Source organism: Rhinolophus ferrumequinum, chromosome 10 (assembly GCF_004115265.2).
Source record: "Rhinolophus ferrumequinum isolate MPI-CBG mRhiFer1 chromosome 10, mRhiFer1_v1.p, whole genome shotgun sequence".
NCBI classification, from domain to species: Eukaryota; Metazoa; Chordata; class Mammalia; order Chiroptera; family Rhinolophidae; genus Rhinolophus; species Rhinolophus ferrumequinum.
In genome coordinates this window covers 39,568,183-39,592,846 of record NC_046293.1, presented here as the reverse complement: position 1 = coordinate 39,592,846, position 24,664 = coordinate 39,568,183, and the positions used below count along the sequence as shown (strand labels likewise).

The 24,664-nt window shown below is 36.2% G+C and overlaps 1 protein-coding gene across 2 annotated transcripts in view; it reads right to left on the bottom strand.

Annotated features, from left to right (window-relative positions):
- FAR2 (fatty acyl-CoA reductase 2) overlaps positions 1–24,664 on the bottom strand; it is a 136,079-nt gene that overhangs the window by 26,814 nt on the left and 84,601 nt on the right. For both annotated transcript variants that reach the window (XR_004424113.1, XM_033116796.1), the window contains exons 2-4: positions 24,161–24,389; positions 8,528–8,703; positions 6,360–6,539 (exon numbers count right to left, since the gene is read on the bottom strand). Coding sequence is in view for 1 of the 2 variants with exons in the window: in XM_033116796.1 (XP_032972687.1) it covers positions 6,360–6,539; positions 8,528–8,703; positions 24,161–24,349 (545 nt within the window). In the remaining variant the exon portion in view is untranslated. The remainder of the gene's footprint in view (positions 1–6,359; positions 6,540–8,527; positions 8,704–24,160; positions 24,390–24,664) is intronic.

Sequence of the window (24,664 nt, the reverse complement as noted above, 5' to 3'; positions counted from 1 at the left end):
TTTTCCTCCAGACTTTTATTGAGCACTTATTCTGGCCTCCAATGGCCTGACAACATGAAAATTATTCAGTTTGTTTAAGAAACAATCTATCCCTACTCTGATTGGTATTTAAAGCCTGGTAATATTAAAAATACATAGAATTTTAAATTGTTTGTCAACCACTTAGATGCTACCTTGAGACTATACAATCTTGAAAGTAAAAGCACAAAAGCTAAAATTAGCTTTTTTCTTTCCCCTAGAATGGGTAAACTTTCTTAGTGTTAACAATGTCATCTTCAGCACCAAGAAAACTACTTTTCCACATTTGACCTCTTTTCATATTTCCCAAAGGGCTGTTATTAGGATGCCATTGTCAGCTGCAGGCAGCTTTCATCTTGCCTGCATCTCATTCTCTAGCGGCAGCTCTCTGGCCACAGCAGATTGCTCTCAGTGTTTGATCAAGAAAAACTACGTATAGTGTCAGATGGATACTAGACTTATCAGGGGAATCACTACGTAAATTATATAAATGCCTAACCACTATACTGTACACCTGAAACTAATATAAAATAATATTGTCAACTATAATTTTAAAAATATATCTAGTCACGGGATGTAAAGTACAGCATAGGGTATATAGTCAATGGTACTGTAGCAGCTATAGACGGCGTCAGAAGGGTAGGAGACTTGGGGGTATTATCACTTTGTGAGGGGTGTAAATGTCTAATCATTATGTTGTTTTGTACACCTGAAACTAATTAAAAAAATGAAATCAAATCAAATGATGAGCGAGAAAAAAAGAAACACCTTTTCACATGGCAGATTAGCTGTGTCTTCTGGTGACTTGGTAGCTTCAAAAGTGTGAATTTTAGTAGGTACAAATCTATCAGGAACTTTTTATTCAATTAAAGCATCTAGAAATTGAAAGCCAACAGAAGGTGAGGAGAATGGGGAAAAGAGGCTACACTGATTATTGGAATACAAATGCAACCCACTCAAATGAAAACTGCTAACTGAAAAAGCACTTTAAAACACTATTTTCCAAGTTTGCCAGCTCATAAATAAGATGTCTGGGGCCTCTCTGGATTTTTATTCCTGGATGGGTTTAAGGTACCATCTTAGAGTTTACTAATTCAGTCTTTAGGTTGATAGCCTGATAATCTGTATTTTTAACAAGCCCTAGTGATTCAAATGGGGGAATTACTAATTTAGAAGAACTCTGCTTCACAAATATAAGTTATTAAGACTTGAATAAATTGGGATTAGCTCTCAAGAAGGCATTGCTCTCTTTGGAGGAAAAGTCTCAGTAGAATTGAACTTTAAAAGAATTAAATCCCTGGTGTTGGAAAAGTATATATTGTGACAATATACATTTTCTAATCTTGTAGCTTATGAGATGGTGCAAGGCCCATATGCAAAGCAGTGGCTATGTCCTGTCGGTTTTTTCCTCCCAAAACACAGGTGTTTTTATCCATTGCCACTCCCTACTCTAGTCATTTATCCACTCCATCTCAGGTAGTGGGTCTTCGGTCTCTGGCTACTCCCCATGTTAATCTACATCCCCCCTCCGTAGTAATGTTCCTAAAACTCACTTTTATCAAAGTTTTTCCTTTATTGAAACAAAATAAAGCAAACAACTGACTAAAGCACCCCCTGTTTCCCCCGCCAACCCCCCTACACACGGCCCTCCTTCAGTGGATGTGTACTGCCTGCAGACTTAAATACAACCCTCTGTATGGTGTTCACAATCGCCACAGTATGTCTCCAGCCCATCTTCCCGGCTTGATCTCTAATAACTTCCCTCTGCACAGCATCTGTGCTGCCAAAATGGACGTCACAGCTATATCCCAAACATACCCCAGGTGTTCTTGCTTCACTAGCTCTGCGTAGCATGTGCACCTATTTAACCATCCATGATGCCTGCTCTCCCCAGTAGCTCTCCCACGCCTGTCTTTATGCCAAATGAATCTCTGAGTGCCTGTTGCTGTAGTCTTCCTACTCCCTCCAATTCCATCTAACTTAATACATCCCATTTCCTCCACCACACCACATGTATTATTCTACCCTGCTCCACTCATGTTTGATTGTGACCGCTGTGAGAGCACAATCTATATCTTAAAGAAACATCTTTTAATCTCTGGCACTGTCAAGTATGTGGTATATTGAAAAAACCATGACCACGCGGCCAGATCATGTGGCCATGGAGGAAATTGTGTTTCTGTGACGTACTAGCTGAGAGACTTCCAAGGAGTTCCTTAGCCTCTCCAAGCTTTTGTTCCTTTAATATTATAGTACAGCCGTGCTAATATCAGCCCTCCAATACTAGGTTAAGGAAGTAAATGTCTGACCGTGTCTTTGCTCACAGTACTTGCTCAATAGTGATTCATAGTCATCTTTTCCTTCTTAATGCATATTTACTAGATCGAGTATGTTCAAGCAGCCTCGATGTATGGATCCACTTTTCTACTTCCTAACTCTTGTTATTTCAGATTTTTATACACGTGCGTAACGCCTTTCCTTCTCCACTGGCTCCCCTAAGAGAAGTTACCTTGGCCTGAAAAATATGGAAAGCACCAGCCCCGAAACTCTATCTTTCCCGGTCAGTTAGATGCAGTTTAAAAAATAAATACACTTAAACTGTTATTCTGAAAATGCGGAATTTCACTGGCAATCCCTGACCCATTTATGCACATGAGTTCCTAAAGGTAAACATCACCAACTATGTACAAGCTATGTACCAAGTATGCACAAGAAATTTATAGGCAGAGATGAGTAAGTCTTCTGACACAGTTACATGGTAAAACGTCTGTGATAGTTGGGATGGGGGGGCAAAGACAGCTGCAGGTATAAGAGCTAGGAAAACTAGTTGCTTAACGCCGATGAATGGCCATTCTTGTCATACCAATTAAAAGCATTAACTCCTAATTTAAGTTATTATTAAAATGTGTTTATGCTACAGTTTTTATACTAACACAATCAAATTTTATTGCTTGGGTTCCGGGCCATCGTAATTCTGGAAGTTTTTAAATATGGGCTGAAGGAAAGTGAGCTGAGGCCTGGCAGTCTTGGGCTGTGGGATGGACAGAAAATGAGGTGGGCTGAGAGGATGGGGCGGGGTGGGGGGTGACTGGTTTCAGTTCACAGTCCCTTTCCCTTTCTTAGCAACACTTGGGCCTCTGCAATTGGGAAAGTTCCTGGCAAAAAGTGCAAATTCTCTTTCATTTCCCAGAACTGGAATTCAAATTAAACTTGTTTTCTGGAAAAAGAAAAGTTCATTTTACTTTTTCAAGGGTGATTTTCCTTTTCTATTTTCTTCTTCTTTTTTTTTAAGGTATATTTACTTTCAGGTATATTTATTGTTTCAGGTATATTTACTAAGATAAAATTGTAAGCTATTTAAAGTGAACCATGTGACGATTTGGTATACGTATGTATTGTGAAATGATTCCCCCCTCCAGTTAATGAACACATCCACGTGGGTGATTTTCATGAGGTCACAAAGCCCAGAGTACAGCTTTAAGATCATCTTGCTGTCTAATTTCTCGTTCCTTTTAAAAAATGAGGGCCATGGGAACGCTAAGAACAAGGATAGCCACTACATAAGGGGTTTTTGTTAATAAAAATTTCCAAGGAAATAGAAGCCTAAAAATCTTGGAAAATAATTTTATTTTAATCTTAGGCCAATGACAACAGAGAAGAAGTCAGACAATAAATATATTCTTAAAACAAAACAACTAAACCTGGATTTAGGTGAATTAATATTTATTCAGAAGAACTTGAATGTGATTTGTGATTCTAGAGCTTCAGAAAATCTCATCTAATAGAGGAGTTGCTGAAACACTTTTGAACAATGGTGTTGTTGGTAATAGGTTGCTGGACTCTATTCAAAGTGTTATTCAAAACCAAACACATAGGTTTTATTTGAAGTTCAAGAAGAAAAAATGGGCAATCAAGCAGGAATGATATATCAGCGTAAGCTATTTTATGCGTTAAGACTTAATATCCCATAATATCAGCTTGCTATGGAAGTCTGTCATCTATTCTTGCTTTTGTCAAAACAAACAACACTCCCTCCCCTGCACAGCCAGAACAGTATGAACAATGATCATCTAGTGCTAGCAATAGCTTTTCATTCAATCAGGAAATATTTGAGTCCCTACTGTGTGCTGGCACTAGAGAGCAAGAAGGAGCAAGACACGTTCCCTTCCTTTGAGAAGCTCATTGTCTAATGGAGACTAACTAGAGATAAGCAAACCAGATTTTAGAATGAGCACCGGGTACTATGGCCCACCTGCGCCTGAGGGATTCCAGGGGAGAGCTTTGCTGTCTGAAGCAGAGGTGGAAGTTGTCTTTAGGAACACAACCATGATAATCAAAGGCAGACCATAGGATAGAGAGGAGAAACTACCTCAGTGTGACAGCAGCACCAATGTAAGGGGAGGGCTGAGAGAGATGAGGTCTCTCCATGTAAAATTCTGAATTAATTCTGAATTTACAGGTGGTCCTGAATGTAAAATTCTGAATTAATAAATGGTGGTTATGACGTCTCCCTGCTTAAAAAAAAAAAAAACAGTTAAGTTCCTTAATCGCATTCAAAATGTATTCTGTTGAGACAAAGTATAATGTCATCTCTCCTTCTGTTTGGCTGTACATTTTTTAAAGTAACTATTCTCCTTGGAGAGCAATAAATGACAGACACACATTTTGTACAAGTGTCAATGACAGTTAGGTCATAAACCATGTAGCAATTCCTTGCCTTTATATAATGGGGAATATGGAAAGCGCTAAATACTTAAAGATAAATCAACTCGTCCTCTGGAAGGTGTGTCCATTGTTCTTTGAAATCTCAGGATGTGGAGGACAGTTTGGGATGGAGGAAGTGGTATGGAGTACCTCAGAAACCTCTCACTATGGGTGAAGGGAATCTGTATTTTCTACCTCTTTTTTCTGGTGAATTCTCAGAGACTCCTGTTCTCCCTCAAATCATGCTGCGATCTGTCAGAGGGGTCAGAGGGGTCAGTAGTGGAGTGAGTGTCAGGAATCTCAGCAGCAGGGTCTGGAATCAAAGGAAGTCTGCCCCTTTTTGTGTTGTATATCAACACAAAAACACCATGTTTACCGAGAGACAACACTTTTCAGGGGCAGCTAACTGACAGACAAATCAATTCCATCCTGAAAATGCTCCGAGGCTTTAGATATTGACTTTCCTGCTCTGACTTTGGACATCAGAGTCTTTTTCTTTTCTCCATCTATCCTCACAAACTCTGGACACTGAAAGTCTCCTTTTACCAGTTAAGCAAATCATGTTTTATTAGCAATTTTAAATATAACCTCCAGGTCCTTTAGATGACTTTCATTCTTCTTTGTCCTGGATATTTTTTAATGACAGGTAAAAATATCTATTCTCAAAGCTGTATGAGATAAAAATGTCTGCCCTGAAGGGAATGAACTCTTGATGTAGCGAAAGTTTCATTTTGAAGAGTATATCTTAAATGAAAATACGGATTATATGACATTCAAATCTAACAAATTCACTGTGAAGTAGTCTCCTTCCGCTGTTGTAATACTTTTAATGCATAGTTTATTAAAAACAAGTAAACAAGGTATATTTAGTAAACGGAACAGAAGAACAAAGAAGCAGAAAACAGAAACATATATATTCTGAGATTTGGGCCATGTCCTAAGATGAAAGTGGTTCCTGTCAGTTGGTGAGAAGAGAAAAATGCTAGACGCTTTTTTCCTGCACAATAGGACAGAAAGGAGAGTGTATCTCAGCCAAACAGGTCTTTTTCTTCTCTATTAGTTCTTCTTTACTAACCTTTTGATTAACTGCTATTTAACACTCCCTAGCACTGTAATAATTGTTTTATATAACTCAATTTATCATCACAACTATAAGATGTGCACTACTTTAGTCTCATTTTACAAGGGAAGGAACTGAAACTCAGAGAAGCCAAGGAACTTGCTCAAGGTCACAAAGCAACTAAACTGCAGAGCCTAAGTAAACTTGAACCCTTGTCAGTCTGACTCCAAAAGCTTTCTTCTGAACGTTTTACTCGCTATGTTATACTTCCTTTAGTGATAATGCTGAGTTCATTCAGTGGGAAACCACTTCTATGTAAAATATCCCCACGGACCTCACGCAGTCGTGGACGTTTCTGTGGGATTTTTCTATCCCTGTCCTCTCCTGTACTCAAGCACTGTATACCCCACTTGGGGATGGAGGGAATGGCAGGGACAGGATAGCTAAAGCGATCACCATTCGAAGTCCTTTGTTTCAAGGGTGTTCCACTTAGTTACCTCATTAGTGAATGAATACACAGAATCAAAGAGAACAACAATGTGCTCATTCCTTCAGCCCCTCATTTAACCCAACTTACTCCATGGAGTCGATGATTTTTTTGGGCTCCACAGGGCATGGATAGATGACTTCATCGATGTGCTTCAGGTTACAATTTGAAAAGGCAGTAGAAATATGTATGAAGGCTTCCAGCTTTGGCATCTGACTGGCCATGAGCAAGAGCTGCTGGGTGGCAGTGACGTTCAGTTGCACGGCATGTCTAGAGAAAATTAAGGAGAAGGAAATGCAGGTAGCTTGTATCATGCTTCACGGTAAAAAGTTAGGAGCACTGCTTTTAAAGTCAGGGCCAAGAAAGATTTCTACAATCACTACTGCTACTTAATATTGCTCTGAAGTTCCAGTCTTATAATTAGAAAGAAAAATTAAATTAACAGATATAAATATTGTAAAGGCAGGCACAAAAATCAGTATCAGATTATATAATTGTATATCTGGAAAACAAACGGACGCAGCTGAAAAATCTGGGATGGACGATAAGATAATTCAGTAAGACATCCACTTATAAAAGTTATGTAAGTCATTGGCTTTCCTGTACAGAAACAACAGTTAGGGAACACAATGGAAGAAAGGTACACATTCAAAACTGAGCATTTTAAACATATATCAAATTAATAATAAATGAATAGGCTGTATATTAAAAATTGATAAAACTTCATTAAGTATCATAACAGAAAAAATTGAATAAATAAAAAGACATAGACTGTTCTTCCATAAGAAGAACTAATGTTTTAAATATGTTAAGTTTTCTAAAGGAATATACATATCTAATCAAATGTCCAACACTTTTAAAAACTTGGCAAAATTTTTCTAAGTTTAAGAAAGAAGTATAAGTAGGTGAGAATAGTCAAGAAAATTCTATAAAAAGAGAATGATATGTGTATACCTGCCTAATAAAATAAAATTACAGTAATGAAAATCCTATGGTACTGAAAGAGAAAGCCTAGTTAATGAATGAAAATAAAGAGTTCAAAAATGGGAATTTAATATATTACAAGAATTTCCTTTCAAATAAAGCGTGAAAATAAGTAATTTAATAAATGTTTAAGAAATAACCATCTGTTAGAAATAAAAGAAAAGTTACTCTACATTTATACCTACATCACTGTGTTTATAGAATTTTCCTGACTATTCTTTTTTATAGCTAAATAAATTTTAAATGGGTCAAAGATTTAAATATAAATATGAACAATAAAAATACTAGGAGAAGTTATGAATAACTGCATAAATAATAAAAACAAAGTTGAGGACAAATGACAAACTGTTAAAAATATTTGGAGCCTTATAAAAAAACAAAGAATTGCTAAATCTTTCAAGAGACCTTAACATTTATAATAAAAAAATATTCCAAGAGAAAAAAAGTCAAAGACCATGAATAGGTATTTCACAAAAGAATAAAATGCCAATCAATATGTAAACATCTTCAACCTTGCTAATTATCAAAATAATAAAATCAAAACATGCAATGCCATTTCCATCATCATACTGACAATGTTAAACAGAATTAAAGAATTATAATACAGTATTGTTGCGGGTGTCAGAAATGAGATTCATGTGCACAGAGACAGTATAAATTGATAGCACCTTTTTGGAAAGCTATTTAGCATTATATGACAAAATGTAAACTGGTCATAACTTGGGCACATCTGATACATCTAAGTTACACTTCTGGGAATTTACCCAATGGAAAGCACCCAAAGGTATTTGAAAAAAAATGTATGCACAGAGAATGTTCATTGCAGTGTTGTTTAGAAGAGTGAAAAATTAGAAAAATCCCCAAAATGCTCACCAATACAGAACTGCTTGAGTATATTATACACATGTACAATGGAATGTCATGCAGTCATTACAAATTATAATAAAATAGCCTGACAATGGAAGATATCAAAAATATAATTGAGTAGGTTATAAAATATCATTCTTAATAGGATGTCTTTTTTTTTGTTTTTTGTTTTGTATTGTTTTTAAATTGGAGTCACATTTATTATGGATGCATAAAGGAAAGTTGGAATGTATGTTCTCCACAGTATTAAACAGTATTTCTGGATGGTGAGATTTTGGAGAAGTTTTACTCATTTGTATTTTTCTTTCATTGACAGTATATCTTTAAAAAAGAGGAATACAGAAACCGTTAAGAAACTTGCACACACACGTATACCTACAAGCCACGAGAGGGAAATGGGACTGTACCTCAGATGGTCATCAAAGCGTACAGTGGCGGCACAGTGGAAGACAATGTTTGTACAGGAGAGAAGCTCCTGCATGTCCTCCTTGCTGATGGCTAAGTCATTCTGATTGAGATCCGCATAAATAGCTCTGATCTTCTCATGCACGTTTGGACAAACGTCTTTGACTTTTTCAAACAGCTAAAACACAAATATAAATCAATACACAAAGATCACCGCCACCATCACATCGTTTGTCTTCTCACTGACTTGTTTTATTATACATCTCAAAAACAAGTTGTAGTGGAAGTGTCACTCAAAGAAGGTACCTATCTACTCAAGAGCCATTTGCTTTATTTCATGCAGTTCAAAGTCAGTTTAGTATAATCCCTGCTCCTCTTAGTTTGATAAACATTTGAAAAGTCAGTTCCAATAACCAGTAAAAAGTATATTCTGAACTTTTCCTGCACAGTGAAAGAGTGATAGTAAGTTAACCATATTCTGCCCTATCCAGTTTTTCCCTACAAGGTGGCTTCATGTTTACACGTGGTGATTGTTTCCATTTTGTGCTGAGAAATACTGTTTTCACTGTAAAATTACCATCCTTTATAAATTACCAGCAAAATTACCAGCCTTTACAAAGGATATCTCATCAGCACAAATTTGTAACGATTTGTTTAGCTGGCCCAGATTAACACAATGACCTAGCAGTACACATGTAGTTAGAAACAAATTAAGTAAATTTGTAATGGGTACAACAAATACAAATTTTATATAATCTCATTCTAATGTAAATGGCAGTTATTGTCTAGTAAAAGAATTACATGTAGCTCATGTACTTTTTATAGAATTTTAATTGACTTTTTTAATATCCTTATTTATAATGGGTAAAGGAAAGAGCACTGGCAGCTTTAGCTTTTATTACAATTACTCAGTTGGATCAGAGTCTCTACTTTCGCTTCCACATAGAAGTTCTTTGATTAAATTCATATTTTCCATTTTCGTAGGAAATACAGTTTTAATAAAATGATCATGGTTCCAAACTATTTTGATAAAATGGAATTTTACTCTAATATTGGTATGATATGCTAACGGTGAGGAAGAGAAGAGTAAGTTTAAATGTTTAGAAAAGTTAAGAACAGAGAGAATCCATCTGGGATTTCAATCATAATATAGTAGCAGAGTCAGTTCTCTTCTCCCTTTTAACCCAAAAGAATGTTTTCATCTATTCCTTGATCCTTACATAGTAGCGGGATTCTACTCTCCGTTAGAGACCTACCTAACCCAGGATTTTTATTGGGTAATAAGAAGTTATCTTAGGTAATCAGAGAAATCATGTCTCGTTTGTATCAAGCAAGACCATGTTAAGAGGCCATCCTGGGAACTCAATGAAGGTAGCTGGGGAAAGGAATTAAATTCACATATTTTCCTGGCAAGGTAATATATTCTGTCTCTGAGCTACCACTTTTCTGCACTGTAGGGACAGCCTTTTCCGTGGGGTGTTAACTACAATTCTAAAAATAATTTAGGTCAATCCTCAACGCTTTTTTGACATCTGGGATTGATGAGCTTGTGAAAGTGTCTGAGGGATGTTTTCAACAAAGGTCATTCTAGCTCTTCCAGAAACATAAAAACAGCTCTTCTAATATTGATGGATCATAGCATGCTCAATATGTGCTCTCACAGTCAAATGTTTTCTTCTCGTAGTTCATGTTACTTGCACAACAAACATATGTTGGATATTTTTTGATAAATTTATGTAAAATTTGTGCAATTTCGCCCCTTTTAAATAACTAAAGTTGTAGGAGACCTTTAAGAGAATCTGCATGATAAATTTTACTTAAAAAACAACAACATTATTTAAGGTTCTGTGGCGACTGACTTTGGCCTGTGATGACTTTTGGCTACTTGAGAGCTAGAAGTAGAAGATAATTTCGGAGTCCTCCCTTCTAGCAATGGGGTTCTTCACATATGATGTACGCTGCCATATATGGATTTTCTTTTTCCTCTGCATTTTTTGTGACTTTAAAAGACAGAAGATACTGTTCTGCTATACTGTACTTTCAGGCAACCAGCACAATATTGAACAGCACCAAGATACTAATTTACAGTAATACTATTTTAGGAGATAATTACTAATTCAGGAAATAATGTCAATGGATAGTGTATATATTGATTTATGATTTCAAATAAGAGGGTATATTTGATGAAACATAGTGCAATTTAAAGTAATCCAATTGAATTTGGATCAAGATAGTAGTTGATTGTGGTCAGTCAAAACTAATCAATGAATTGGCTGCATCACTTCAAACCACAGTGTTAAATGTGGGTCTCATTTTATATTTAACCATGACTAGTCATATGACTTGCCTTGTCTGAATCTCACCATACTGCTACAATTGTTAATAAAATAACACTCTTTAAATATTGCTGCATCCTAAATAGAGTTCTAGAGATTACAGCCAACTGCCATCTAATAGATCAGTGCTTTTCAAGGTGTTATACACCAAGTGAACTGCATTGGAAACACTAGTATGCGTATTAAAAATGTATATTCCTGGACCCCATGAAAGAAATTGAAGAGGACACAAATAAATGAAAAGAAATTCCATGCTCATGGATTGGGAGAATAAATATTGTTAAAATGTCCGTACTACCTAATGCAATCTACAGATCTAATCCAATCCTTATCAAAATTACAACAGTAGTTTTCAAAGATCTAGAACAAATAGTCCTAAAATTTGTATGAAACCACAAAACAACCCTGAATATCCAAAGCAATCTTGAGAAAGAAGAACAAAGCTGGAGGCATCATGCCCCTGATTTTAAACTATATTACAGAACTACAGTAGTTTAACAGTATGATACTGGCATAAAAACAGACACATCAATCAATGGAACAGAATTGAGAGCCTAGAAATAAATCCATGCATATATGGTCAATTAATGTTTCTAAGGAGCCAGAAATATACAATGGAGAAAGGACAGTCTTTTCAGTAAACGGTGCTGGGAAAATTGGACAGCCACATGCAAAAGAATGAAACTGGAACACTATCAGACATCATATGCAAAAATTAAGTCAAAATGGATTAAAGACTTGAATGTAAGATCTGAAACCATAAAACTGCTAGAAGGAAACATAGTTTGTAAACTCTTTGACAGAGGTCTTGGCATTGATTTTTGAATCTGACACCAAAAGCAAAAGCAACAAAGGAAAAAATAAACAAGTGTGACTACATCATACTAAAAAGCTTCTGCATACTAGCAAAGGAAACCATCAACAAAATGAAAAGGCAACCGACTGAATAGGAAAAAATGTTTGCAAATCATATATTTGAAAAGGGGCTAATATACAAAATATATAAAGAACTCATACAACTCAATAGTAAAAAAATAAAATAAAATAATAATAATAAATCTGATTAAAAATTGGGTAAGAGATCTGAATAGACATTTTCGAAAGATGACATATGTATTAATGGCCAAAGGGCACATGAAAAGATACTCAACATCACTAATAGTTTTGTTATGAGTTTGAAATGCTTAGATCACCTCCCAGCTGTTATCTTTCAGTGACCACAGAAATGTGTCCTGCTCCTGTCAAGAAAACCGTTTCATAAAATGGAAAAGCAGCAGCCCCTCAGCGTGAGTTTTCATAAATGGCGAGTAGTTATTCAACTCTTTACCTTCTCAGTGTTGTGCCATGAGATAAAACATATAAGAGAAGGCATAAAATAAACTCTCAGAATCCAAAATAATTTTGCTATGTTCTTTATGAGTGGGCCTTCAACGGCATTTTTGAAATTATATTTTTTCTTCACTCATTTTTATTCCATCTATTTTTTCTTACTTATAATTAATGTCTCACATTAGCAAAAGAAACTTTCCAGAGAGCTGGTGAAACTTTCCGGAGGCTACGTTTGCATCATTTCATTTGTCCTTAGGTCTTGTCACTATGACAAAGGACGAGGGCCTGCTCTGTGACATTCCAGTTCCCACTGGCAATTAATACACAAGACCCAAGGGAACCCTCTGTGTCTTCCTTTAGTAGCAGTTTTCGGCTGTCTTTCATCCTAATAATACAAAAGAGCTGCTAACCAAACAATTTCAGGAATCAAACTCCCATTCATGATTCTATTACTGTTCTTACAATAATTAATTTCAACATAATAGCACAATTTGAGTCTTTTCAATGAACTGTGTGCTGTCACACATAAAGAGATGAACAAGAATCAAACTTTATAAACCAGAGGGGGAAATTTAAGGCCTGGCTTTCAAAATGGACATACACTTGCAGAGTCAGTGTTTCTCCAAGTATAGTAACTGAACTATTAGACCTATCTGTGGATTTTATTAAGAAATACAACTTCCTGGGTTACATACCAAACCTACCAAGTCAATATCTCTGAGGGTGGAACTAGAAAATTATTTTTAACCAGTCCACAGATTATTCTGAAGTCTACAGTTGGAAAACCACTGATATCCTGTACCTCCCTGGCAGTTATAAAGGGAAATGAATCATACAGATTTGATCATTAGCCATTATCTGTGTTATCACTCCAACTAGAGAAGTTCTCCTCTTGGGATCAGTTAAAATCAACTATGGAACTTGATGTGAAATGCAAACTCCTGATTATGCCCCAGTACTTTCTTATTTTGTGAGTATGGGGTGGAGCAAATCAAACACCTCAGGATTAATTTATTTTATGCCCCTATTGGTGATGAGAGCTTGTGCAAGAACCTAAATTCAGTATGCCTCTGCTATCTAAACTTTAAAATAAAAATAACACCCAACTCACAGGATTGGTAGTTTGATTGATTGAGTTTTAATAAATTTATACACCCTCCCCCCATTTCTCCCACCTTCCAGCCCCCACCTGTGGCAACCGCCAATCTGTTCTTTGTATCTGTGAGGTTTTTTGTTTTGGGGTCTTTTTTTTTTAATTCCACATATAGGAAATCAGACCACCTCTTTCTCTGTCTGACTTATTTCACTGAGCATAATGTCCTTGAGGTCCATACATGTTGTCACAAATGCCAAGATTTCATTTGTTTTTTTGGCTGAATAATATATATATCCCACAATTTCCTTATCCATTCATCTAATGGATGGATGCCTCGGTTGTTTCTATGTCATGGCTAGTGTAGATAATACTGCAGTGAACATGGGGGTGCATATATCTTTTTGAGTTTGCATTTTGTTTTCTTCAGATAAATACCCAAAAGTAGAATTGCTGAATCATATGGTAGTTCTATTTTTTAATTTTTGAGAACCTCCATATTGTTTTCCATAGTTGCTGCACCAATTTACAATCTCACCAGCAGGGCTCTAGGATCTCCTTTTCTCCATACCCTCGCCAACACATGTTAGTTCTTGTCTTTTTGATAATAGCCATTTTAACAGCTGTGAGGTATATGGTACCTGTGGTTTTGATTTGCTCCACCCCATACTCACAAAATAAGAAAGTACTGGGGCATAATCAGGAGTTTGCATTTCACATCAAGTTCCATAGTTGATTTTAACTGATCCCAAGAGGAGAACTTCTCTAGTTGGAGTGATAACACAGATAATGGCTAATGATCAAATCTGTATGATTCATTTCTCTTTATAACTGCCAGGGAGGTACAGGATATCAGTGGTTTTCCAACTGTAGACATCAGAATAATCTGTGGACCGATTAAAAGTAATTTTCTAGTTCCATCCTCAGAGATCTTGACTTGGTAGGTTTGGTATGTAACCCAGGAAGTTGTATTTCTTAATAAAATCCACAGATAGGTCTAATAGTTCAGTTACTATACTTGGAGAAACACTGACTCTGCAAGTGTATGTCCATTTTGAAAGCCAGGCCTTAAATTTCCCCCTCTGGTTTGTAAAGTTTGATTCTTGTTCATCTCTTTATGTGTGACAGCACTCAGTTCATTGAAAAGACTCAAATTGTGCTATTATGTTGAAATTAATTATTGTAAGAACAGTAATAGAATCATGAATGGGAGTTTGATTCCTGAAATTATTTGGTTAGCAGCTCTTTTGTATTATTAGGATGAAAGACAGCCGAAAACTGCTACTAAAGGAAGACACAGAGGGTTCCCTTGGGTCTTGTGTATTAATTGCCAGTGGGAACTGGAATGTCACAGAGCAGGCCCTCGGTCCTTTGTCATAGTGACAAGACCTAAGGACAAATGAAATGATGCAAACGTAGCCTCCGGAAAGTTTCACCAGCTCTCCGGAAAGTTTCTTTTGCTAATGTGAGACATTAATTATAAGTAAGAAAAAATAGATGGAATAAAAATGAGTGAAGAAAAAATATAATTTCAAAAATGCCGTTGAAGGCCCACTCATAAAGAACATAGCAAAATTATTTTGGATTCTGAGAGTTTATTTTATGCCTTCTCGTATATGTTTTATCTCATGGCACAACACTGAGAAGGTAAAGAGTTGAATAACTACTCGCCATTTATGAAAACTCACGCTGAGGGGCTGCTGCTTTTCCATTTTATGAAACGGTTTTCTTGACAGGAGCAGGACACATTTCTGTGGTCACTGAAAGATAACAGCTGGGAGGTGAGCTAAGCATTTCAAACTCATAACAAAACTATCCATCTTCCTTGGGAAGTTTGGGAGTGTTGCCCTGATTTGACATTACACAGGCAAGTATTTCTCTCTCTTAATTTGTTTTTCAACATGAGTAACTATCCTGTTTATGGCAATAGTTACTTATAGCTCAGACGCAAGAAATTTTCTTACTTAGGATTTTGCAAATCCTAAGTAGAAAATTCAGCAGAATGAGAAAACCAGAAAGAGAAACTTTTTTTTGGATTCAATAAACTCCTTGGGTATGACTTCGGTAGACAGACACTAAGACTGCATTTTTATTAGCAGGAATTGGGCAAGGGCTGGGGGTGTGACATTTACGTTGAGTTTTTGAAACAATGTAGAGTCCTGAACTTGGACTACAATCAGCTTGCTATGCACATGACCTCACTTTGGAGGGATCCACAAGAGGTTCGGTCACTATTTCCTGGGGACCACTGAAGTTATGTAATTGTATCTGTTACAATCATGAGAGCCTTTGATCTTCATGCAGTTTACTGAGTTTTCCTCTTCAAATATAACTCTGTTATTTGGTCCCAATAGCACACGAAAATTTGCTTAATATTTTTATTGAGGTTAAAAAAACAAAACAAAACGGTAATGTCCCTTAAACTAAAGGGCAATCTTTGTGAAATATCTGGTGTCCTAAAGCGAAAGAGAGCCTGTGACATTTACCAGAGTTTGAGAGTGCTGAATGAAAGCAGATCAATGGGCTGTGTAAGTTAGCTCTCAAAAAAAGAAAGACTTATTAAGAAAGGATGTAATCTGAGGACAATTCAACACAAATAAATGCATGTAAATTAAAGGGAAAAAGAAAACTGTCATACCCAATGTAAAGATTCATACAAATTTACAAAATGTTAGGATTTGTCTAGTTTGTTAATAAAATATAAAGGATTAACCTAGAAGTTTTGACTGCTTAGTGAGGACATTTCTATAGGACCATCCGGCAGTACGGTATAGTAGCGTGGTTATCAAACTCTGCCATATAGAAAGTTGTTTACAAAAACAAAAAATAAAACCCAAATGTCCTGACTGTGGAGACCCTGACTCAATAGTATTGAGTTGAAACTTTGGCATCTGTACTTTGTAGAAGCTCTCTAGAGAGTCGGATACACTCAGACTGTGAGAACCATTGGTGTATCGGGAAGATCTCAGGCAGGCTCTTTGGAGTCAGAAAGGTAAGAGTTTGAATCCACGTTCTACCATTTATTAGCTGGGTAACTGGGGCAAATTACTCATCTCTTGGGGCCTCAGTGCCCTTGTTTGTATATTTATCTAAAATGCTAATCACGTGACTATCTCATTCTGTGATCTCAGAGAACTAATGATTCCGCAGATATTTTATTCTTAAAAATAATTTTGCATTTAACAAAATTTTAGTTCATTTTACATAAGAATCTATAATAAATGCTAGGGGTGACAGAATGTTCAGTTCTTCATCTTGTCAATGCTTTCTTCCCACACCAAAGGCCAGTTTCAGAGTTCTGCAAGTATAAGCACCTTGGTTAGAAGAAGCAACATCGTAGGTGAGGCAATGCAGGGCAGTGGGGAAAAGCACGGGCTTTGGGGATTAGAGAACTGCATTGAAATTGTGCTTTGTCACTTCCTTGGATAGGTGTCAACTTTTTTGGATGCATTTCTCAATTGTGAGGTAGCAATAAGGCATAGCACAGTTTTGTGAGGATTAAATAGGGTAGTGAAAGTCAAATGCCTAGCATGTGCCTGCGACTCAGTAGGTTCCTAATACCAGAAAAAAATTATTTCTGCTGCTAAAATACTCCACTTTCAAAAGCTGCTAATCAGACAGCTATGTGTGTATGTGTATGTGTTTGTGAGTGTTGGGTCATCCCAAGGTTTCTGATTATACTGTGTGATCCAGACACCTCTGAAAACTGAATGTGTACCAGAGTCATGTTGAATCCTGTGGCTTGGTGACGTTTTGAGTGAAATCAGTAAAGGCAATTTGAAGCTTTAACAAACAAACAAACAAACAAAAACCGATGTGATTGGAAGCAATTTAAAAGGAAGGAAAGAAATTGGATAAGTGAAATCATGCCTGTGATTGAATTATCTAGTGAATGGTATTGTCAAAGAAAAATAAGAGATTAAGAAAATAAATTGTGGGGACAGAGCCCCAAAAAGCAGTTTCCAGGCTCTCGGCCTCACATAGAAAGGTGCTGGCTCAGATAGTAAATGGCCATTGACTGGGATCAAATGGCCATCAGCTGTGGCTAGCTGGCCGTCAGCTGTAACCAGTGAGCCATCAGCCATGAATATAACTGCCGTGGCTAGGCTAGCAGGAAAAAAAGGGGGAGCTAGCAAGAAGATGGGGGCTGAGTCTGCAAGCGGCACAGTGAGGGTTGAGAATTGTGTTGCTCCTGGTTCCTGTGTCTCCAACCCAGCCGCCAGCGAGAGTATAGAGATATGACTCCCCTACTTATGGCTCCGTGGGTGTTCCTTTTTGGCCTCACCATGTCCTGCGTTTTTGTGTGGGGAGTGGGACCAGAGACCCCGTCTGACACCCCGCATGACATAAATTGTCCCTGTTTCTGTGACTTTTAGTAAATCCCCAGGACTAAATCAATTTTTCTTTTTTCTTCCTTCTTTCCTTCCTTTCCTTTCCTTTCCTTTCCTTTCCTTTCCTTTCCTTCCCTTCCCTTCCCTTCCCTTCCCTTCCCTTCCCTTCCCTTCCCTTCCCTTCCCTTCCCTCCCCTCCCCTCCCCTTCCCTCCCCTTCCCTCCCCTTCCCTTTTTCTTGAAAGAAACAAAATGGCCCATAGGGGAGAGGCTTAACATGTTTCAACTAATTTGACTTGAGTAATGTCAAACTAAACCCCAGTATGTTTGTTAATCATGGGAAATTTAAATTCTTGGAAATATTATATTCTCACTAATTGTGCCAGGTATATAGAAGCCTCTTGCTTTTTGAGGGATAGTTTCTTAGGAAAAATGAGAAATAGTAATGGAACAAAGCTAGCTTTGGGGATTTAAAATACAAACTTCTGTTTCCAATTGCCTCTGCTTTATATAGAGATTTAACAGAATCATTGACGTCAATCGGAAATTCATTTTTGGAAGTTGGGGACACAGGGTAGCACAGACCAATGCTTTTTCTTTTCTTTCTTTTTTTCTTATAAAGGAGTCTACAAATTAACAAGGAACTTTTATGTAAAATAAAATTAATATTTCTGTTGTGTGCTTTTTAATACTCAACAAGATCAGATAGTTGGCCTTTTCTTTGCAGGTGTTATTTGGTTCAAAGTTATTTTATTTTTAGTTCAAAGTTAATTTGTTTAAATGTATTATTTTTCCTCTTAAGGATTAATTTATCTAACGTCTTCTAGAATCTACCAAACAGTCACAGTCTTACAAAAAGATTCAATAAATTATTTCATAAAATGTTACTATTTTCTATTGTCTTAAACCAAATTAATTCTGTGAATTGAGGGTCCAGGGTTCCTGCATGTTTCATTACAGAAAACTCTTCCAGGGTATTTCAAGGTTAATTGATCTCAGGGCCAACTAAGGGCTTATTGAGTAATTCACATTTTTCCAGAAATGTTGACTTGAAATATCCAGTGCAACCTGCCAAGCTCTGCCTTTGTTTATAAATCCACTTTATGGGACATCATACAGGATAGGTCTTTGTTGGAAATCATGAATTACGCCTGGTCTTCTCAGAGGATGAATTCTAAACCCAGCATAACCTCTTTATAACACTTTTCTTATCTGATTACTATAGCTTAATAGGAAAAGCCCAACCAGTTTTGGTATTCTCTCCATAAACGATTTTTTAGATTCTGACCTCACAATCATTCTTTTTAAAAAAAATTTATTGGAGTGACATTGGTTAATAAAATTACACAGGTTTCAAGTGTACAATTCTATAATATATCTTTTGGATATTGCATTGTGTGTTCACCATTCAAAGTCAAATCTCCTTCATCACCATATATTTATCCCATCTTTACCCTCTTCTATCTCCTCTTCCCCCCTCTTACCCTCTGGTAAGGACTAAACTATTTTGTGTCAATGAGTTTTTGTTTGTTGGTTTGTTTGTCTTGTTTGGTTGTTGGTTTCAATTTTATATCCCACATATAAGTAAAATCATACGGTTGTTGACTTTTTCTGCCTGACTTATTTTGCTTAGAATGATCATCTCAAGATCCATCCAAGTTGTTGCAAACGGCAGTATTTAATCTTTTTTTATGGTTGTGTAATATTCCATTGTATGAGTATCTATGTACCACATCTTCTTTATTCAATCATCCATTGAAGGACACCTTGGTTGTTTCCATGTCTTGGCCACTGTGAATAATGCTACAATGAACATAGGTGTACATATATCTTTACAGATAAATATTTTAGGATTTTTTTTTTTTTTTTGGTGGATACCCAGAAGAGGGATTGTTGGGTCATATGGTAATTCTATTTTTAATTTTTTGAGGAACCTCCATACTGTTTTCCATAGTGGCTGTACCAATTTACTTCCCTCCAGCAGTGTATGAGGATTCCTTTTTCCCCACAACCTCTCCAACACTTGTTATTTTTCTTGTTGATAACAGCCATTCCAACAGGTGTAAGGTGGTATCTCATTGTGGTTTTGATTTACATTTCCCTAATATCTGTTGGCCGTTTGTTTATTTTCTTGAGGAATGTTTCTTTTCAGGTCCTCTGCCCGCTTTTTAACTGGAGTCTTTGTTTTTCTTGTGTTGTTGAGGTGTATAAATTCTTTATATATTTGGGATATTAGCTCCTTATCGGAGGTGTTGTTTGCAAGTATCTTCTTCCATTCAGTTGGTTGTGTCTTTGTTTTGTTAACTGTTTCTTTTGCTGTGCAGAAGCTTTTTAGATTGCTATAGTCCCATTCATTTATTTTTGCTTTTACTTCTCTTGCTTTTGAGGTCAAATTAAAAAAAAAAAAAAACCCTCTCTAAGACCAAGGCCCATTAGGTTATTACCTATGCTTTCTTCTATGTAATTTATTGTTTCAGGTCTTATATTTAGGTTTTTGATCCCTTTTGAGTTAATTTTTGTACATGTGGTACATATATACATACAGCAGTCTAGTTTCGTTCTTTTGCATGTGGCTTTCCAATTTCCCGGCACCACTTATTGAAGAGGCTTTCTTTTCTCCATTGTATGTTTTTGTCTCCTTTGTCAAAAATTATTTGCCCACATATATGTGGGTTTATTTCTGTGTTACCATTTCTGTTCCATTGGTCTCTGTGTCTATTTTTCTTGCCAATACCATGCTGTTTTGATTATTGTTGCTTTGTAGTACAATTTCTTTATTTCTCAGGATTGTTTTGACTATTAGGGATCTTTTGTGATTCCATACAAATCGGATGATTTTTTTGTTCTATTTCTTTTAAAAAATGTCATTAGGAATTTGATGGGGATTGCATTACATCTGTATACTGCTTTGGAGTAAATGGTCATTTTAATTATGTTGATTCTCCCAATCCATGGACATAGAATATCTTTCCATTTCTTTGTGTCTTCTTCAATTTCTTTTAATAATATCTTGTAGTTTTAAGTGTATAGGTCCTTCACATCCTTTGTTAAGTTTATGCCTAGGTATTTTATTCTTTTTGTTGCAATGGGAGAAAGAATTGTTTTTTTTTTTTCATTTCTATTTCTGAAATTTCATTGTTAGTATATAGGAAGGCATGGATTTTTGTACATTGATTTTGTATCCTGCAACTTTACTGTATTTGCTTATTATTTCTAATAGTTTAGGGTTTTCTATGTAAAGAAGTATGTCATCTGCAAAAAGTGACAATTTGACTTCTGCATTCCCAATTTGGATGCCTTTTATTTCTTTCTCTTGTCTGATTGCTCTGACTAGGACTTCCACTACTACGATGAACAACAGTGGTGAGAGGGGGTATTTTCTGTCTTGTTCCTGATCTTAGAGGAAAAGCTTTCAGTTTTCACCACTGAGTCTGATATTAGCTGAGGGTTTGTCATATATGGCCTTTATATGTTGAGGTAATTTCCTTCTATACCCATTTTATTAAGTGTTTTAATCATAAATTGATGTATCTTTTCAAATGCTTTTTCTGCATCTATTAATATGATCATATGATTTTTATCCTTTATTTTGTTTATGTGATCTATCACACTGATTGATTTGCATATGTTGAACCATCCTTGAGCCATTTTTTTTCATAATGTATAATCTTTTCAATGTATTGTTGTATTCTGCTAATATTTTGCTTAGAATTTTTGCATCTGTATTCATCAGAAATATTGGTCTGTATTTTTTTTCTCTTGTGTTATCCTTACCAGGTTTTGGTATCTGGGTAATGCTGCCCTCACAAAATGAGTTAGGATGTATTGCCTCTTCTTCAGTTTTCTGGGAGAATTTGAGAAGGATGGGTATTAAATCATTTTTGAATGTTTGGTAGAATTTACTAGTGATGCCATTTGGTACTGGACTTTTGCTTTTGGGGAGGTTTTGGATGATTGTTTCAATTTCATTACTGGTGATTGGTCTATTTAGATTTTCTAGTTCTTCATGATTCTGTTTATGAAGCTTATATATTTCTAAGAACTTGTCCATTTCTTCTAGATTATTGAATTTGGTGGCATATAGTCCTTCATAGTATTATTGTATGATCCTCTGTATTTCTGTGGTATCTATTTCCTTCTCTTCTTTTATTTCTGATTCTGCTTATTTTCATCTTTTCTCTTTTTTTCCTTAGTGATTTTAGCCAGGGGTTTGCCAATTTTATTTGCCTTTTCAAAGAACCAGTTTTTTGTTGCATTAATTTTTCTATTATCTTTTTGTTTCCTATTTCATTTAGCTCTGCTGTAATTTTTATTATTTCCTTCCTTCTGCTGACTTTGGGCTTCATTTGTTTTTCTTTTTCTAGTTCTTTAAGATGGAATGTTAGGTGGTTTTTTGGGGGATTTTTCTTGTTTCTTGAGCTAGGCCTGTAATGATATAACCTTCCCTGTGGAACATTTAGATTGGTTCCAGTTTTTGCTACTATAATACTACAATAAATATATTTGTACAGTAGTTGTATGTGTCTCTGCTTGTTTACTTAGAGTGCTACCTTAATTATCTTTGAAAGAAAGTCCTCAAGAATCTGTAATCAATTCATATCCCTTTCCCTTCATTGATATATTCCTTTAAGTGCTCTGAAAATTCTTAAGAAACTTAGTCATATGTGATGAAACGAATCCTCCCTTCTGATTCTTGAGTCCCAGTTTATGTGGCTAATGGATTAAAAACATCTTTCTTTCCAAAGCATTTCCAACTTAATTGTCTCCCTCTGTAAGCATGAGATCAGGAAGGGAGAGGTGATAAAAGGGAGAGGTGACAAACCATGAAAAAGACAGGAGTGAAGCAGATACATGAATTTTGGTAGGTAGAACAGATATTCTCTTGACTATATTTCCTGAAGACATAGTGGGAATCAAAGGCAAAGTGGTAACACTTTTACTTACTATGTTTTAAAGAAAAATATCCAAGCCTCGCATACCTGATATTATTCATCTACCTTTAAGAACACTCTATTACTTAAGGTTGGTTAGAAATCTATAAACTGGCTACAAAGCTAAAGAGCCATGTCTACTAGGTGAGGAAAACAAAGTCCATTAGGGGTATAGCACTGAGCAAAGCTATCTGAAGAGGGGCCTGAGAGTTTCTTCTGGATTTCAGTTTTATGCCACATTAGCCTTTGGGTCTTATTCTTAAGAACCGTTAGTTATGATGTAGGCAGTAGAGGAGTAGGAGTAAGCATGTTGGCCCTGGAGCCAGACTTGGGGGTCTGAAGTTTGACTCTCCTGTTCACTACTTGGGTGACCTTTGGTAAGTTAACCCTTCAGATCTCAGTTTTGCCATCTGTAAAATGAGGTTATCAATAGCTCTTACTTCCCAAGGTTGTTATGAAAATCAGAGGTAAGGCATGAAAAACCCTTCGAATACTGTCTGCCATGTAGTAAGTACCCAGTAACTGTCAGTTATGATTGTCTGTCCACTGCTGAGTCAGGTCATGAGATAGGGCTTTTCTGATGCTCTTGATGATGGTTTGTACCCAGATCTCATCCTGATGCCAGCAGATAAATGTAGTCATGAGGGTTACTGGGCATCTATAACGTGCTGGGCTATCAGATACCCAGTAGATGTTGGTATTCCTACACACTGGAAAAGAGACTTTGTAAATAAAAATACCTTTGTTAAATTGTCCGTTTACCAACCTTAAGTGACCCTTATATTCCAAAGAAAACTATGAACAAGATATGTGCTTTTCTTCCTTTTCATTTAATTCCTAAAGCAATCCTGGAAAGTCATCACCATTGTTTCTATTTTAAATGCTGCAAACTGGGGCTGAGGAGGTGAAGTGATAACAAATTGATAAGCCAGAATTTGAGTCAACATAGGTTTGAGACCAAGCCTATACTGCTTTCAAATTTATGAATTAAAACACGAGAGAACATGCATAATACTCTTTTGGAGGAATGAGTTTGATACACAAATGCTTATTCACACATAGAATATTTCATTTCCATGTTTTTCCTTTCGAGGAACTTATGGTATAATAGAAGTACAACGGGGTAATAGAAATATCAATTTACCACAGATAAAGTATTTAACAGTTAAACCTTGTGGAGTTTAAACGATTGAAAGTATTACTGCATGGCTACTGAGTAATCGTACCTGTCCCCTATATAACATAATATAATATAATATGATATGATGTGATGTGATATGATGTAATGTAATATAATATAGAATATCCAAAAAGTGAGGGGAAGACTGCCTTAAATTTAGAAGAAAATTAGGGAAGAGTTCAGATGAACTTGTGTTTGGTTTCAAGCCGGGAGAGTCCACTCTGGGAATTTTAGCATTTTGATTTTTAGTCAGTAATTTCCAGAACATAGATGATCTGTTCACCTGCCCTGGACAGAGCCTAAGCACTGTTTTCTCTCTTTATTTCCACAAACAGTTGTTTGCTGTCTTGTTTGCAGTTGTTTGCAGGATAGTTGAGTCTATAAGGGAACAACATAGTGAGTCACTTTGCCCTAAGGTTCTTTCCATAAGTCATACCTTACTATTTAGGATTTGGAAAACTCTCTGCTGCAGTGTCTGGCCAGACTTGGGCCTCATAAGGATGTAAATGACTTTCAGGTCAGGGCTGGTACGAAATAGCTTCTCCATCAATACTTTGCCCAAGAATCCTGTGGCCCCAGTAATGAGAATGGACTTGCCACTATAGAAAGCTGCAATCATGGACATGATTCTTCCTGTTGTCTTTTACGGCTCCAGAAAGAGATTCCTGAAAAGGAAGAGAAATAACAAAAGATTACATTCTTCGAAGTTCTAAGATGCAATCATTTACAGTGTTTCTGGTGCTTGCAGAGTTTTGAATGTGGGAAAAGGTCAGAGAGAGTGATAGCTAGCATCATGGTTTATTGGCAATGATTTACTTCAATCAATATTTATTTAGCACACTATACTTGCCAGATTTTATGCCAGGAACTGTGGGCCAGAAATGAGTAAAACGTGGTTCCTGCTCACAAGGAATAGCTTGGAGTCTAATGAAGGAGACAA